Raw genomic sequence first — 15928 nt, forward strand, 5'->3', positions numbered from 1 at the left:
AGTCTTTGTCCTTGTCTCAAATCCTTTCTTCTCATTTTATTTATATTTATTTCAAGTCAAATTCATTCCTGCGTAGAGTTAAAAAGCAAATGTACCTTTTGAAGGCCAGAGACGGTCTTAGACAATGCTGCCATCTTACAGAAAGTACGAGCCTATACAATGTAATATAATATAGTACTTAAAAAAAAAATTATTACAGGAAAACAATACAGGTTGAGGTACATAAATGGGCAGTTCCATTTGAAATGTCATCACATTTAGCCCTTTGGAGAACACTTAGTCACAGTCAGTAGTAAAACAAAGCAAATGTTGAAAGCAGTTAGAAAAGGTGTCAAGCAATTAACAATATCTTCACAATGTTGACTAACAGCGATAGTTGTGCACGCAGATGAATGGGTATTGTGTGCCACATCCGAGGTTCCTCCAGCCCTGGCCCACTACAAAAAGACAAACAAAAATCTTAGTCATTTTATCTGCCATATTTGAACCCGTCATACAGTTCTGGGACCAGACTACCTGTCATTACTTTTCAGGTAATATCATACTCATTTGAGAGTTCCGGATTTACGTTTACTATGTTATGTCTAGTCTATGAGACCAGGCTGAACATCTTTAGGTTCACGTCTTACCAGCAGATTGCAGGTACATGCAGGAGTTGCTGGTTGCAGTGCTCTGGCTGTACCAGTTGGTGTAATACATTCCTGAGCGGTCGATCCACATCCAATTTCCCTGAGGAAAGAAAGAGTCATGAGACTTAGCTGCAGCTGCACTGCTGTCCATTACCAATAACAGATCTGATATCATAGCTAGCTGCGTGATTCAAATATCTGAAGATATTTATGCTGGAGGCCCAGAGTTTTTCCTGGCCATGTGCTCTGAGCGAAAAACTCTAGGACCCGGAACTGTTTCTTGACAGGTCACTGTCAGAAAAACTTGGGGCCCTACGTATGTTTAGATGGCGGAGGTTTTCAGGGCGACCCTTTCTCTCACCTGGAGGTAGAATCCACCGATCCAGGCGGTGGCTCTGTTGGCTGTTCTGGTTATCTGTTGCAGGTAACGATACTCGGGGGAGGAGCCTGCGGAGGCCAGGCTGGCGCCCAGTTCATTGCAGTGTTCCTGAAAGAAGAGGTGAGGGATGAGTCACGTGCACACACACTAGGCCTGCACATGAAAAAAGGGGTTGAGCTCCCTCATTGTGACATTATTACAGTACACAATAACAAACGTACAGACATTTTGAAAGTGCACAATTTGCTATCAAAGTAACTAATTCACGTGAAGCTTTTAGACACTAAATGTTAAATTGAGAAGTGCGTTACCTCGGCTTGGAACCAGGACCGAGGAGTGTTCACAAACATGTAACACTTGGACTGGTAGCTGAACCATCCGTCAGGGCAGAACCTGCGTGCCGCTGTGAAGACGAAGATAAAATAAAAAACATATTTGACATCGTAATACCAAGGAGTTGATATTGACAGGAGCATGAACTTGGCGAAGTAAAACGTTTGATCTCATAATGTAAAATATGAATATTTATTTAGACATGCTGGTGTATTTTCCCTCCCTGCTGATGGAAAACCAAAATACTATTTCATTGTGACCATGCATTGCACAGTGTACACAGGCATCAATAGTAGAACCAGTGATCGTTAACTTAACATCATTCATCATGGCGAGTCACTACCTTTAGCTTCAAGTGCTGCTGCAGCCACCTCTTCAACTGCCTCATTCTCAGCTTCTGATAAGACACCAAAACACGTCATGAGAGAAGACTATCACTGTGAAAGCCACCAGAAAATCACCGACAATGAGATATAGACTCAATATTTATTTTCATAGCTAGTATTTTATACATGACCGGTAGTTTAATTACTTTGTTTTGTACCAATGTGAAGTAATTATCATTGATCAGTAAATGATCAGGAAATTGTAAATGATCAGTAAATTGTCATGAAATGAGGCACATAAGAGACAGTGATGCTCCTGCTTGATTAAAGCTCACAGAGAAGAACTGACCTGGGGCGTCACTAAGCTTCTCCTCTGCTGCAGGAGCCTCAACCTCAACAGCCTGCTCTGCAGAAACACGGAACAAGGAAATCAATCTGACTTTCATTCAAGTGGGAATTGAGAGAAGTGTTGATTCAGTACTGTATTACTGCTCTCAATACAAACATAATTAGAGCTACAAACCTGGGGCACTTTTTGGCTCTTCTACCGCCACAGCATCGCTCTCCACAGGAACTTGAAAGGGAAAACACAACCATTGTCATTATTCAGTAACAATGAATTACCCTGTGCTGTATTAGTGACATTGTTGGGTATGTGGAATGATGATGTCTGTTGTCTTACCTGCTGCTGCCCTAGCAGAGAGGGCAACACAAAGTAATGCAAAGATGATCAGAACCTTCATGGTGGTGTTGGTGGTGATGATGGTTGTCTGGAAGAAAAGGGAGAGAACAGGTTGGAGAATCAATTTGGGAGAGTGATACATAATAATTTCAGACTATCACTAGACAAGAGTATTTCCCCACAGAAGACAACCATAAAAATCAAGCTAGAAGTTCATCATCACCACAGTAAATACATCAATCTAAACTGAGAAAGGGAGCGAAAATAAGCCAAGTTGAATGAGTCGACACTAGGGAACAGACGCTGTAGGACTCTTACCTGTTGTAGTAGGTAAATCACTTGTTTTCCTCAGGGACTCTTCCTCAGGTAGGCCAGTGATGGAATGATGAGTGGAGATTCGTACGCTGTTTATATACTGTTCTGTCCCGCATGCTTTCACTGACTCACGTGCTGTTAATTACGAAACAGCATTGGACTTAGACACTTTATGGCTTTGTGTTTATACTTCAGATGAAAAATGCAAGATTCAACCTGGACTTGGGGGTAGACATAACATAGTAAAAGTAAATCCGGGACACTCCCGTTAGTATGATATGTTACTTTTCGTATTAATTTGTGGATGTCCATCATTATGATATGTTACGAATTGCAATTTGTATGATATGTTACGAATTGCATTTAGTACAATATGTTATGAATTTGCAAAACGTATGATATGTTACGAATTCCAATTTGTTGTCGCAAATGTTAACTAAGTGGCTAATGCTAACATTAGCTAGGTGGCTAACGTTAGCCAGGTTAGGGGTTAGGGTTAGGAGTTAGGTTAAAGGGTTAAGGTTAGGGAAAGGGTTAGCTAACATGCTAAGTAGTTGCTAAGTAGCTAAAAATTAGTAAATAGTTGCTAATTAGCTCAAATGCTAATGTTGTCCATAATAAGATTCGAACACGCAACCTTTGGGTTGCTAGACATTCACGTTATACGCCCACTCATCCACCCCGACCAACCACCCTACTTTCATTTTTGACCAACCACCCTTCTTTCGTTTTTTTCCTTAAGTGACCTTCTGTCTTATGTAATCATACCAAACGTAACATATCAAACTAATTTGAGACTCTTGGATTTACATTTACTATGTTACGTCTAGTCAATGAGACCAGACTGCCAGATTAGGAGTTAAAATACAGCCTTTATCAACGTCACTTACTGTGTTCCAGTAAGTGGTCGTAAAATAATAACAATGTCCTTATTGTGATCATGTCTGGAATGGTGCCCTGGAGATCACAATAAATAATTTGCTGACCATAAACTGCTTCCTTAACTGACTTGGTGAAGTCATCCAAGGAGTGGGTCGGACATGAACAAATATTCTGTTTCAGACTTAAATTAAATGTATTAAAGAGATATCATCAATATAATATCAGTATCCTTATGAGTCATGACAGTCACAGCCGGAAAAAGAGTGGAATACGTAACAAGACAGGAAGAGGCTTACGGTTATCATTCACATACTACACAGGAGGCTGGTGAGGGGAGGACGGCTCATAATAATTGCTGGAATGGGGTGACTGGAATGGTATCAAACCCATGGAAACCAGGATTTTCCAGCCATTACTATGAGCCCGTCCTCCCCAATTAAGGTGCCACCAGCTGCCTGTGTCGTAAGTTGAGAGCTTCAAGTTCCTTGGTGTCCACATCACCATCGAACTATCATGGTCCAAACACACCAAGACAGTCGTGAAGAGGGCACGACAAAGCCTATTCCCCCTCAGGAGACTAAAAAGATTTGGCATGGGTCCTCAGATCCTCAAAAAATTATACAGCTGCACCATCGAGAGCATCCTGACTGGTTGCATCACCGCCTGGTATGGCAACTGCTTGGCCTCCGACCGCAAGGCACTACAGAGGGTAGTGCGTACGGCCCAGTACATCACTGGGGCAAAGCTTCCTGCCATCCAGGACCTCTATACCAGGCGGTGTCAGAGGAAGGCCCTCAAAATTGTCAAAGACTCCAGCCACCCTAGTCATAGACTGTTCTCTCTGCTACCGCACGGCAAGCGGTACCGGAGTGCCAAGTCTAGGTCCAAAAGACTTCTCAACAGCTTCTACCCCCAAGCCATAAGACTCCTGAACAGCTAATCATGGCTACCCGGACTATTTGCACTGCCCCCCCCACCCCATCCTTTTTACGCTGCTGCTACTCTGTTAAGTATTTATGCATAGTCACTTTAACTCTACCCACATGTACATATTACCTCAACTACCTCAACTATCCGGTGCCCCCGCACATTGACTCTGCAACGGTACCCCCCTGTATATATAGCCTCCCTACTGTCACTTTATTTTACTTCTGCTCTTTTTTTTCTCAACACTTTTTTTTTTTTTTTTTGTTTTATTTTTACTTTTTTTGTTTAAAATAAATGCACTGTTGGTTAAGGGCTGTAAGTAAGCATTTCACTGTAATGTCTGCACCTGTTGTATTCGGCGCATGTGACCAATAAAATTTGATTTGATTTTATTTGAAGTAGCGTTGCACAAGCCTTGGCTTCCGCGAGCTGGAACGCCTCATAGGAGCAGGAGCCTATCTCCTGTTTCTGCAGTGTGAAGCAGCTTGGAAAAGATGCTAGTCTATCGCAGGGCCTAACCCCTAATCTATCTCCTTATGGGTGACTGCCAAGCAGAGATGCATCGGGTCCAGTTTTTACAGTCTTTGGTATGACTCAGCCAGTGATTGAACTTCGTCCGAACAGTCCAACTTCAGGGCAGACACTAACCACAAGGCCACTGAGTTGGTAAAGTATATTAGGGGAGATGTAAAACTCCATAGATTGAAAACCAATATGTTTGGGTTGGAAGTGTGCAAAGCTGTCATCAAGGCAAACGGTGGCTATTTGAAGAATCTCAAATATAAAATATATTTTGATTTAACACTTTTTTGGTTACTACATGATTCAGTATGTGTTATTTCATAGTTTTGATGTCTTCACTATTATTCTACAATGTAGATAATAGTAAAAATTAAGAAAAACACTTGAATGAGTAGGTGTTCTAAAACTTTTGACCGGTAGTGTATACACATACAAAAGTATGTGGACACCACTTCAAATTAGTGGATTCTGTGATTTCAACCACACTCGTTACTGACAGGTGTATAAAATCGAGCACACCGCCATGCAATCTCCATAGACAAACATTGGCAGTAGAATGACCTTACTGAAGAGCTCAGTGACTTTCAACTTGGGACCGTGATAGGATGTTACCTGCCCATCAAGTCAGTTGGTCAAATTTCTGCCCTGCTAGAGCTGGCCCGGTAATCCGTAAGTGCTGTTATTGTGAAGTGGAAACGTCTAGGAGCAACAACGGCTCAGCCGCTAAGTGGCAGGCCACCCAAGCTCACAGAACAGGACCGATGAGGGCTGAAGCGTGAAAAGATCGTCTGTCCTCAGTTGCAACACTCACTACAGAGTTCAAAACTGCCTCTGGAAGCAACATCAGCACAAGAACTGTTTGTCGGGAGCTTCATGAAATGGGTTTCCATGGCCAAGCAGCCACACACAAGCCTACGATCACCATAAGCGATGTCAAGTGTCGGCTGGAGTGGTGTAAAGCTCGCCGCCATTGGACTGGAGCAGTAGAAACACGTTCTCTGGAGTGATGAATCATGCTTCACCATCTGGCAGTCGGACGGACGAATCTGGGTTTGGCGGATGCAAGGAGAACGCTACCTGCCCGAATGCATAGTGCCAACTGTAAAGTTTGGTGGAGGAGGAATAAAGGTCTGGGGCTGTTTTTCATGGTTCGGGCTAGGCCCCTTAGTTCCAGTGAAGTTAAATCTTAGTGCTACAGCATACAATGACGATTCTGTGCTTCCAACTTTGTGGCAACAGTTTGGGGAAGGCCCTTTCCTGTTTCAGCATGACAATGCCCCCGTGCACAAAGCGAGGTCCATACAGAAATGGTTTGTCGAGATCAGTGTGGAAGAACTTGACTGGCCTGCACAGAGCCCTGACCTCAACCCCATTGAACACCTTTGGGATGAATTGGAATGCCGACTTCGAGCCAGGCCTGATCGCCCAACATCAGTGCTCGACCTCACTGATGCTCTTGTGGCTGAATGGAAGCAAGTCCCCGCAGCAATGTTCCAACATCTAGTTGAAAGCCTTCCCAGAAGATTGGAGGCTGTGTTGCATATGGTTCTAAATGTATGTCTCTAGGTGTGATTGAGGCTGTTGTCCTCTATTATGTCATGTTGTCAGTAAAGGTTTACTGTAAATGTGGATTGTATTTTCAAGAAATAAGATAAAGATAGTCCATACAGGATGGAAATTGGTCTTCTGCTTTTTTCCCAGGCCCTTCGATATACAAACACATTAACAAACACACATTAAAGGGGCAATCTGCTGTTGCTACATCCATTTTTGGACTAATAAGTTAATGCAATGTACCCATTGATTCTTGAAGAATAGAACTCATGAATGATGAGCTTAGGTCAACTGTCGTGCCCCATCATAATCCAAAATACAAGCTCATTTTACTTCCATGTTTGTAAACAAAGTAAGTATAAACAAACACTATATAGCCTCAAAACATGGTTAAAACTATAATTTAAATCTCATGGATGGTCAGTTTTAGAGAGGTTACATTTTTCCAACCCCATCCCTCGGCTTTTTACAGAAACGGGCTGGGAAAAGGATTTGTTATTGTTTCAACTGCTGATTGCCACTTTAAATTGGAGAAACTGGAAACGTTAGACAAGTCGCTGCAAAGGCCAATAAAGTGATTTCAACTAAACAAACATACCCCTATGTTATCTCAAGATCAATAGTGCTGAGAAAAATTTACTGTAAATTGAATCAATCCATGTCCTTGATTTTCCATGTTTACAATTTCCTTATCACAATTATTGTTTTATCATCACTTACTGGAACACACCTTCAAAAAGGGTCTTGTCCTTGATACATGCTCTATTTGAATTTGAAATCAGATCTGAAGTACGTACACAAAGCCATATAGAATGTAGAATATAATGATATTGGTATTATATTGACATTGATATTGCTTTAATTTTGTATTTAATTTAAGTCAAACTAAATCCTTTCATGTCTGACCCACTCCTTGGATGAAAAGAAAACGGTTTATGGTCAGCAAATAATAAACGTGACTTCCTTGGCAAAGTTCCATACATGATCACAATAAGGAAATTTTTATTCATTTAATTTACTGGAACACACCTTCAAACAGAGGCTGGCCATGTTGTGGTGACATTGAGAAATGCTGTATTTGAATACCTAATCTGGAATTGTTCATCTGAAGTATAAATGCAAAACCATAAACTATCAAAGTCCAACGCTGTTTCGTAATTAACAGCACGTGCGTCAGTGAAAGCATGCGGGACAGAACAGTATATAAACAGCGGAGGAATCTCCACTCATCACTCCATCACTGGCCTACCTGAGGAAGAGTCCCTGAGGAAAACAGTGATTTACCTACTACAACAGGTAAGAGTCCTACAGCGTCTGTTCCCTAGTGTCGACTCATTCAACTTGGCTTTTTTTCGCTCCCTTTCTCAGTTTAGATTTATGTATTTACTGTGGTGATGATGAACTTCTAGCTTGATTTTTATGGTTGTCTTCTGTAGGGAAATACTCTTGTCTAGTGATAGTCTGAAATTATTACGTATCACTCTCCCAAATTGATTCTCCAACACGTGCTCTCCCTTTTCTTCCAGACAACCAGCATCACCATCAACACCACCATGAAGGTTCTGATCATCTTTGCATTACTTTGTGTTGCCCTCTCTGCTAGGGCAGCAGCAGGTAAGACAACAGACATCATCATTCCACATACCCAACAATGTCATTAATACAGCACAGGGTAATTCATTGTTACTGAATAATGACAATGGTTGTGTTTTCCCTTTCAAGTTCCTGTGGAGAGCGATGCTGTGGCGGTAGAAGAGCCAAAAAGTGCCCCAGGTTTGTAGCTCTAATTATGTTTGTATTGAGAGCAGTAATACAGTACTGAATCAACACTTCTCCCAATTCCCACTTGAATGAAAGTCAAATTGATTTCCTTGTTCCGTGTTTCTGCAGAGGAGGCTGTTGAGGTTGAGGCTCCTGCAGCAGAGGAGAAGCTGAGTGACGCCCCGGGTCAGTTCTTCTCTGTGGGCTTTAATCAAGCAGGAGCATCACTGTCTCTTATGTGCCTCATTTCCTGATCAATTACTGATCAATTACAATTTCCTGATCAATTACAATTACTTCACATTGAAATCTGCTGAAATACTTTTTGTACATATTTGCACGAATTGAGTGTGAGATTGTGTTGTCTATTATGTGCCTCATTTATTGATAAATTATATTTGAGTGATTCTGTTTTGTTAGACTTCACGTAGGCACAAAACAAATTAATTTAACTACCTGTCACCTATAAAATATACCTATGAAAACAAACATATTATATAATATCTATAACTGACATAGTGATTTGCTGGTGGCTAAACAGTGATATTGACGACTGTTTCATTGTTTGTGTTTTTCCAGAGGAGGAAGTACAAACTGAGGTTGTTGAAGAGGTGGCTGCAGCACCTAAAGGTATATTGACACGTTATTGTGAAGGATGTAAAATAACAACTATCACTTTTACTGGTTCTATGATTGCGGACTTTTTGTACATCATGCAATGCATGGTCACATAATGACAGACAAGTGTATTTTGGTTTTCTGTTAGCAGGGAGGGAAAAAACACCAGTATGACTAAATGCTCTTTCAAGTTTTACATTATGAGATCAAACGTTTTACTTCGCCAAGTTCATGCTCCTGTCAATATCAACTCCTTGGTATTACGATGTCAAATATTTATTTTATTTTATCTTCGTCTTCACAGCGGCACGCAGGTTCTGCCCTGACGGATGGTTCAGCTACCAGTCCAAGTGTTACATGTTTGTGAACACTCCTCGGTCCTGGTTCAACGCTGAGGTAATTAATGCACTTCTCAATTTTATATAGGCCTATTTAAAGCGTCTAGAAGCTTGACGTGAATTCATAACTATTTTATTTTATCTTTATTTTATCAGGGAGTCATACTGAGACCGAGGTCTCTTTTACAGATGAGCCCTGAATTACATAAACTACAGAAAATACACACATCAAAATATAAATACAAAATGCAAGCAGAAATAAAAACAGTCATAAAAAAAAACACATTCATCAGTAATAAGGTCCTCAATCAGCTTTCTAAATTGCCCTTAAGATACCAGAACATCAAATTTAAGAACATTTTGAAGATGATTTACCTAACTCAGCAGAGACCAAAGGAATTTCCAGAGTTAGCCATCCCTGAGACCGGGTGTGGTAACTCGTATGTGTAAAGTTTAGTAATGATGTTAGGTACAGTGGGACTTTTCGTAAAAGGGCTTTATAACTGAAAACACAGCAATGTAGGCTATATTATGTAGGCCTACTATAATACCAAAGTAAGCTTTTTCAAAATGGCTGTGCGTTTGTATGTATATACACTCTAAAGAGAAAAGGTTCCTGGAGTATCCTTTAGGGGTTCTTCAAATTGAAACTGTGTGTGTGAGTGTGTGTGCATGTCTCATCTAGGGTTCGGCGATTTTATGATTGTCTGTCGATGACGTTTGACAGCCATCGTCGATGGTGACGACATCGTGATGTCACAAACGATGGTTTTAGCAAAGATGTCATCAAAGACAAGGGGTGGCTATTTGAAGAAACTCAAATATAAAATATATTTTGATTTGTTTAACACTTTTTTTTGGTTACTACATGATTCCATATGTGTTATTTCATAGTTTTTATGTCTTCACTATTATTCTACAATGTAGAAAATAGTAAAAATAAAGAAAAACCCTTGAATGAGTAGGTTCTAAAACCTTTGACCCGTAGTGTATTTGGTAGTTAGACTATTAACATAATGCAAGAGAACAACGTAGATCGCAGAAAGAGCATCAAGCACCAAAGCTGCGCGAAATGTCAGACAGGCCTACGGCCTAACGTGTGTTTTCCCTCTCCTCTACAATATCTTATGATCATAGGCCTTTTGCAGCAGACACTCCGTTGTCTGGTTTAGGCTAATCTTAATGTCCCTTTTTCTCCCCAATCCCCATTCGATTAGAATGTGACTTGTTGGCCTAGGCGTAGCCTACTCTTTCATGATCAACCATCGAATGAATATAGACTATAGGCCTTAACAGAGTTACATCTCAGAAAGTTGATTGCTAATAGCCTAAATACAAACGTAGTAGCTATAGTAATAATGAAAGAGAGAACAAACAATTGCAAGATAGACTAATCGAATAGGACGTTTAAACAAACCTGGTAGGGCTGTTTGTTTAGGCTACTTGGCCAAAGTGTAGGCAAAATAAATTGTGCCGTCGGAAAATCCCCCCTTAGCCAATAATATAGGCCTACACATAGACTGCGGTCAATAAAAGTTGCAGTAGCCTAAACGTTACTTTGACAAGTTAAACGTATAATCTAATATTTAGGATAATATTGTCGAAGTGTTTATTAATGTCCTTGAATTGCGCAACGGGCAATCGGGCATAAACCCGCGCAGCACCAATTAGCAGGAACAAAAAATACATGATGAGTCTGTGTCGGAGTTGTCTCACAAACAACTTTATTTTCAATAACTTACAAATTATGCATTTATATATAAAGTCAACAACAATCAGATAAAACAAATTATTATTTAGCCTATAATATTCTTTATAACACTGAATTGGCTTAGGCTAAAAACGAATAGGCCTATAATTATCCTTAGGTTATATGCATTTTGCCTATCGAACTGTAAAAATCCTAAATACAATCAGATAAACAAATCAATATTTATAACATACTTTATAACACTTTTTAAAAAAGAACATTGGCTTATGCTAAAAACAAATAGACTTTAGGAAATACATTTTGCCTATCGAACTGTACAAATACTAAATAGGCCTATAGGCGTACAAGTTATAAAGTAAATAAAGTAGCCTAAATGAAATAAGTAGCTTACGAAAATAACAGTGCAAATAAGTATTTCAAGGTTTGACAGAATATTTTAGCCTTTTCTATAGGTTATGTCTTTCGAATACGATGCATCTGGATTTGAATAGGCCTAAAGGCTACATTTAAAATGTAATAAAAAAGTGCAATTAGGAACCATTAGGTTCACGTGTCTCATCCCTCACCTCTTCTTTCAGGAACACTGCAATGAACTGGGCGCCAGCCTGGCCTCCGCAGGCTCCTCCCCCGAGTATCGTTACCTGCAACAGATAACCAGAACAGCCAACAGAGCCACCGCCTGGATCGGTGGATTCTACCTCCAGGTGAGAGAAAGGGTCGCCCTGAAAACCTCCGCCATCTAAACATACGTAGGGCCCCAAGTTTTTCTGACAGTGACCTGTCAAGAAACAGTTCCGGGTCCTAGAGTTTTTCGCTCAGAGCACATGGCCGGGAAAAACTCTGGGCCTCCAGCATAAATATCTTCAGATATTTGAATCACGCAGCTAGGTATGATATCAGATCTGTTAGTGGTAATGGACAGCAGTGCAGCTGTAGCTAAGGCTCATGACTCTTTCTTTACTCAGGGAAATTGGATGTGGATCGACCGCTCAGGAATGTATTACACCAACTGGTACAGCCAGAGCACTGCAACCAGCAACTCCTGCATGTACCTGCAATCTGCTGGTAAGACGTGAACCTAAAGATGTTCAGCCTGGTCTCATAGACTAGACATAACATAGTAAACGTAAATCCGGAACTCTCAAATGAGTATGATATTACCTGAAAAGTAATGACAGGTAGTCTGGTCCCAGAACTGTATGACGGGTTCAAATATGGCAGATAAAATGACTAAGATTTTTGTTTGTCTTTTTGTAGTGGGCCAGGGCTGGAGGAACCTCGGATGTGGCACACAATACCCATTCATCTGCGTGCACAACTATCGCTGTTAGTCAACATTGTGAAGATATTGTTAATTGCTTGACACCTTTTCTAACTGCTTTCAACATTTGCTTTGTTTTACTACTGACTGTGACTAAGTGTTCTCCAAAGGGCTAAATGTGATGACATTTCAAATGGAACTGCCCATTTATGTACCTCAACCTGTATTGTTTTCCTGTAATAAACATGTTTTAAAGTACTATATTATATTACATTGTATAGGCTGGTACTTTCTGGAAGATGGCAGCATTGTCTACGATAATCACTGGACCTTAAAAGGGACAATATACCAACATGGATATGATGCTTTTGGTTGACAGCATAAAATGGGATGAGAAAAGATTTGAGAGGACTGAAAGTCTGGAAAATCTTAAATATATTTATTGAGCCTCAATTTACTTGTTTATAGAGACCTGTCTTTGGCTTGGCTACGGCTCTGTTAAATCTAGTAACGGGTGTGGATAGGGGTGTGTTTGGATGGGACATTTGGCACAGAATGTTTTCACGGCCTTATTTGGATAAGTGGGTTTCCAGTAAGCAATGGTAAAAAAACTCAAACCTTATCATTCTATATCTATGGTAAAAACAATAAACATATTTGATGTACTGGAAATTAACCGTTTTACTTTGCACGAGATCTTGAGACTAATACAACCTCCATATAGTTTGTCTGAGGTTAAGATTACTTCAGTGCTCAATTCTTTATTCAAGTTTATAACATGATAACCAATAACCATAATAAAAAAACATGATTTACTCAATGTTAAACAATGATTCTGCAAACCATAGGAATAATTAAAACGCTTTTCCTCTCTAGCAAGCTATAGTCAAAGATTACCCAAAATAATATTTAGTGCTCAAAGATTTGACTCTGGATAATGCACATTCTAGTCTCGCGGTAGGTGGCGCTTTCTAGCTTTCTGTCTAAACTATCTATACGCTGGCCGGACGCACACCGTTCTTCAGTATACTCTGTTCATTTACACACACTTGAAACATGGCCAAATCCTTTCCATTCTTACACTGCAGTGGTTTGGGGACGAAAGCGCTTACGGCGTTTCTTACATAACCAAGCTTCACATGCGGAGGTATTTGCTCTTGATCAAAAAACAACAGGACCGACAGACTTTCCTCTTTTTCTCCATTCACCCAGCGGGTCAGACGCCGGGCACCACCACACCAGGATTTCTCTTCAGGTATTCAACCTGAACATCCGTCATCACCCCTGAGATGACCTCTTTAACGGGTGCTCTACTCCGAAGTTCAAAACACAAAACGTATGTTGTCCGGATTATTTTGAGGCCCACTGCAATCTTCCTCTGCTTATCAGAAATACAATTAATCAAAGTAAGACCACTCCTGGTCACTCTGACAGACTCCACTTTTCCCAGTGCATACTTCACCATTTTCAACACCTCAAATGGGTTTCCTACATATGCATCCTTGCTCAACAAACGCATCCCAACAAGAAGCGATTCATTATCATTTACATATGTATCCTTCACTCCAATTTTTGTTCCAGTTTTCAATACTACTGTAGTCCATTCAGAACATTCGTCTTCACCAAATTTACTCGACGCGCTGCTTAATTCAAACTCAGCATCCACTTCCGCCATCCTCCCGCTTTCTCTGTCCCTTCCTATTCCTTCATTCTTCAGTGGGGTTTATCGGCGGTTGTCATCCAATGTTATGGTCCATTACCGCCACCTACTGTACTGCAGTGTGGGCCAGAGACAGGGAGAATCTAAATCCTACCAATCAGCCCCGTTGCTCTTAAAAAAAGATAACAAAATATTTGAGACTATATCTAATGACGTTATACTCAATATACTCTTTAAACGAATTTCCTGTATCCCCTTCTCCCTCAAACTAGATCTCATCCTCTCTCTTTCCCTCTGATACTGCCCACACTGTAGCAATACATGCTCCACGGTCTCTGTTTCCTGACAATAATCACACTTTCCTATCACATTTAATGTTTCATTAAACTGGCTGTGTCCCACCCGTAATCTTGTAAAAATAGCCTCCTCTCTTCTGTCCCTTCCTGCCGTCCTCCCCTCACCGACTTTCCTCTGTACTTGAAATAAATGCCTTCCTTTATTATCTCTATTCCACTGCTCCTGCCATCTCTGCACCATCAGTGTATATATCAGTCTTTGTGCCTCTGCCTTGCTCATTGAAACGTCAACATCAACATCCCCACTACTAAGTGCTTGTTTAGCCAGTACATCTACTGCCTCGTTCCCCCCTCCATCCCCACATGGGCGGGGACCCAAGTAAATTTTATCTGTATACCCATCTGTCTAATCCTGCCATGGGTTTGTAGCACCTCATAAAGCAGGTCTTGTCTGCTACGTGAGCTAAAGGACTGGAGACTCATTAACACCGCACATGAATCAGAGCAAATAACTACTCTGTCTTGTTTGACTTCCTCCACCCACTGCAAGGCCATCAGCTCCGCCATATATACAGCCAGATTATCTGTAATACGTTTCCTGACTTCCACCCCACATTCCTGAACTACAAATGCTGACCCAGTACGTCCTGTCCTTGGATCTTTTGAACCATCTGTTTAAATGGCCACAAAATCCTGATACACAGTATCCAGACGTCTCAAACAAATCAGATGGATCAACACTATCCCTATCTTTCTGTAGTCTCTCCAACACTTCTAGATCAACTGCTGGAGGCGGGAGTAGCCATGGTGGATTTACAGAAATAGCTACCGTTGGACTAAACTCCCTTCCTATTCCACCTGTCAGAACCTGTAAAAAGGGTGTACCACCACGGACATGTTATGAAATCCCTCCGCCACAGCCGCAGTGTCGAACCATTCATTTCAAGTGCTCGCACCAGACGCTCAAAACATAGTTCCGATTCAGGTGTAACCTTGAACTTTCTGTGCCTTTATATAAATTAAACGTAAATGTAATAATCATTCTTCATCACCATTTATCAAATGCATGTAGCTAGATTGAGTATGCATCTCGCAATACATTAATCTCTTCAAGATCGTAGCCAGGCTTTCTGACAGACTGCCACACATAACATACTTGAATGTTAATATGGACATACTTGAATTCCACCACCTTCCCCTACCTTGTCACAACACAACTGATTGGCTCAAACGCATTAAGGATAGAAATTCCACAAATCAACTTTTAAGAAGGTACACCTGTTCATTGAAATGCATTCCAGGTGGCTACCTAATGAAGATGGTTGAGAGAATGCCAAGAGTGTGCAAAGCTGTCATCAAGGCAAAGAGTGGCTATTTGAAGAATCTATTTTGATTTATTTAACACTTTTTTGGTTACTACATGATTCCATATGTGTTATTATTATAGTATGAAAAGAAATGTTGAAAAATGTATGCACTCACTAACTGTAAGTCGCTAAAAGTCTGCTAAATGACTAAAATGTAAAAATGTCAAATGTAATTCCATAGTTTTGATGTCTTCACTATTATTCTACAATGTAGAAAATAGTAAAAATAAAGAAAAACCCTGGAATGAGTAGGTGTGTCCAAACTTTTGACTGGTAGTGTATATATGAACCTTTATTTATCCAGGCTAGTCAATATATATTTTTTAAATCACTGACCAAAAAATAATCAAGTTGACATTTAAATTAT

At 40.5% G+C, this 15928-nt stretch overlaps 2 protein-coding genes across 2 annotated transcripts; one reads left to right on the forward strand and one right to left on the reverse strand.

The window, feature by feature from the left end:
• Positions 1 to 9: 9 nt before the first annotated feature.
• LOC311110437 (ladderlectin-like) lies at positions 10 to 2741 on the reverse strand. The gene is made up of 9 exons (XM_084188984.1): positions 2668 to 2741; positions 2350 to 2437; positions 2191 to 2241; positions 2017 to 2073; positions 1685 to 1738; positions 1320 to 1411; positions 991 to 1116; positions 630 to 729; positions 10 to 437 (listed from the first exon to the last, which is right to left on the reverse strand). The coding sequence occupies exons 2-9, from the start codon at positions 2408 to 2410 to the stop codon at positions 364 to 366; spliced, it is 615 nt and encodes a 204-aa protein (XP_084045110.1). The 5' UTR covers positions 2411 to 2437; positions 2668 to 2741; the 3' UTR covers positions 10 to 363.
• A 5337-nt stretch (positions 2742 to 8078) lies between these two features.
• Positions 8079 to 12504, forward strand: LOC311110458 (ladderlectin-like). Its single transcript, XM_084189009.1, has 8 exons — positions 8079 to 8163; positions 8272 to 8322; positions 8440 to 8496; positions 8890 to 8940; positions 9233 to 9324; positions 11556 to 11681; positions 11943 to 12042; positions 12235 to 12504. Exons 1-8 carry the CDS (start codon positions 8103 to 8105, stop codon positions 12306 to 12308), a joined length of 612 nt encoding a protein of 203 aa, XP_084045135.1. The 5' UTR covers positions 8079 to 8102; the 3' UTR covers positions 12309 to 12504.
• The last annotated feature ends 3424 nt before the right edge of the window (positions 12505 to 15928 follow it).

Source organism: Coregonus lavaretus, assembly GCF_964263955.1.
Source record: "Coregonus lavaretus genome assembly, contig: SUPER_35_unloc_6, whole genome shotgun sequence".
Classification (NCBI taxonomy): Eukaryota; Metazoa; Chordata; class Actinopteri; order Salmoniformes; family Salmonidae; genus Coregonus; species Coregonus lavaretus.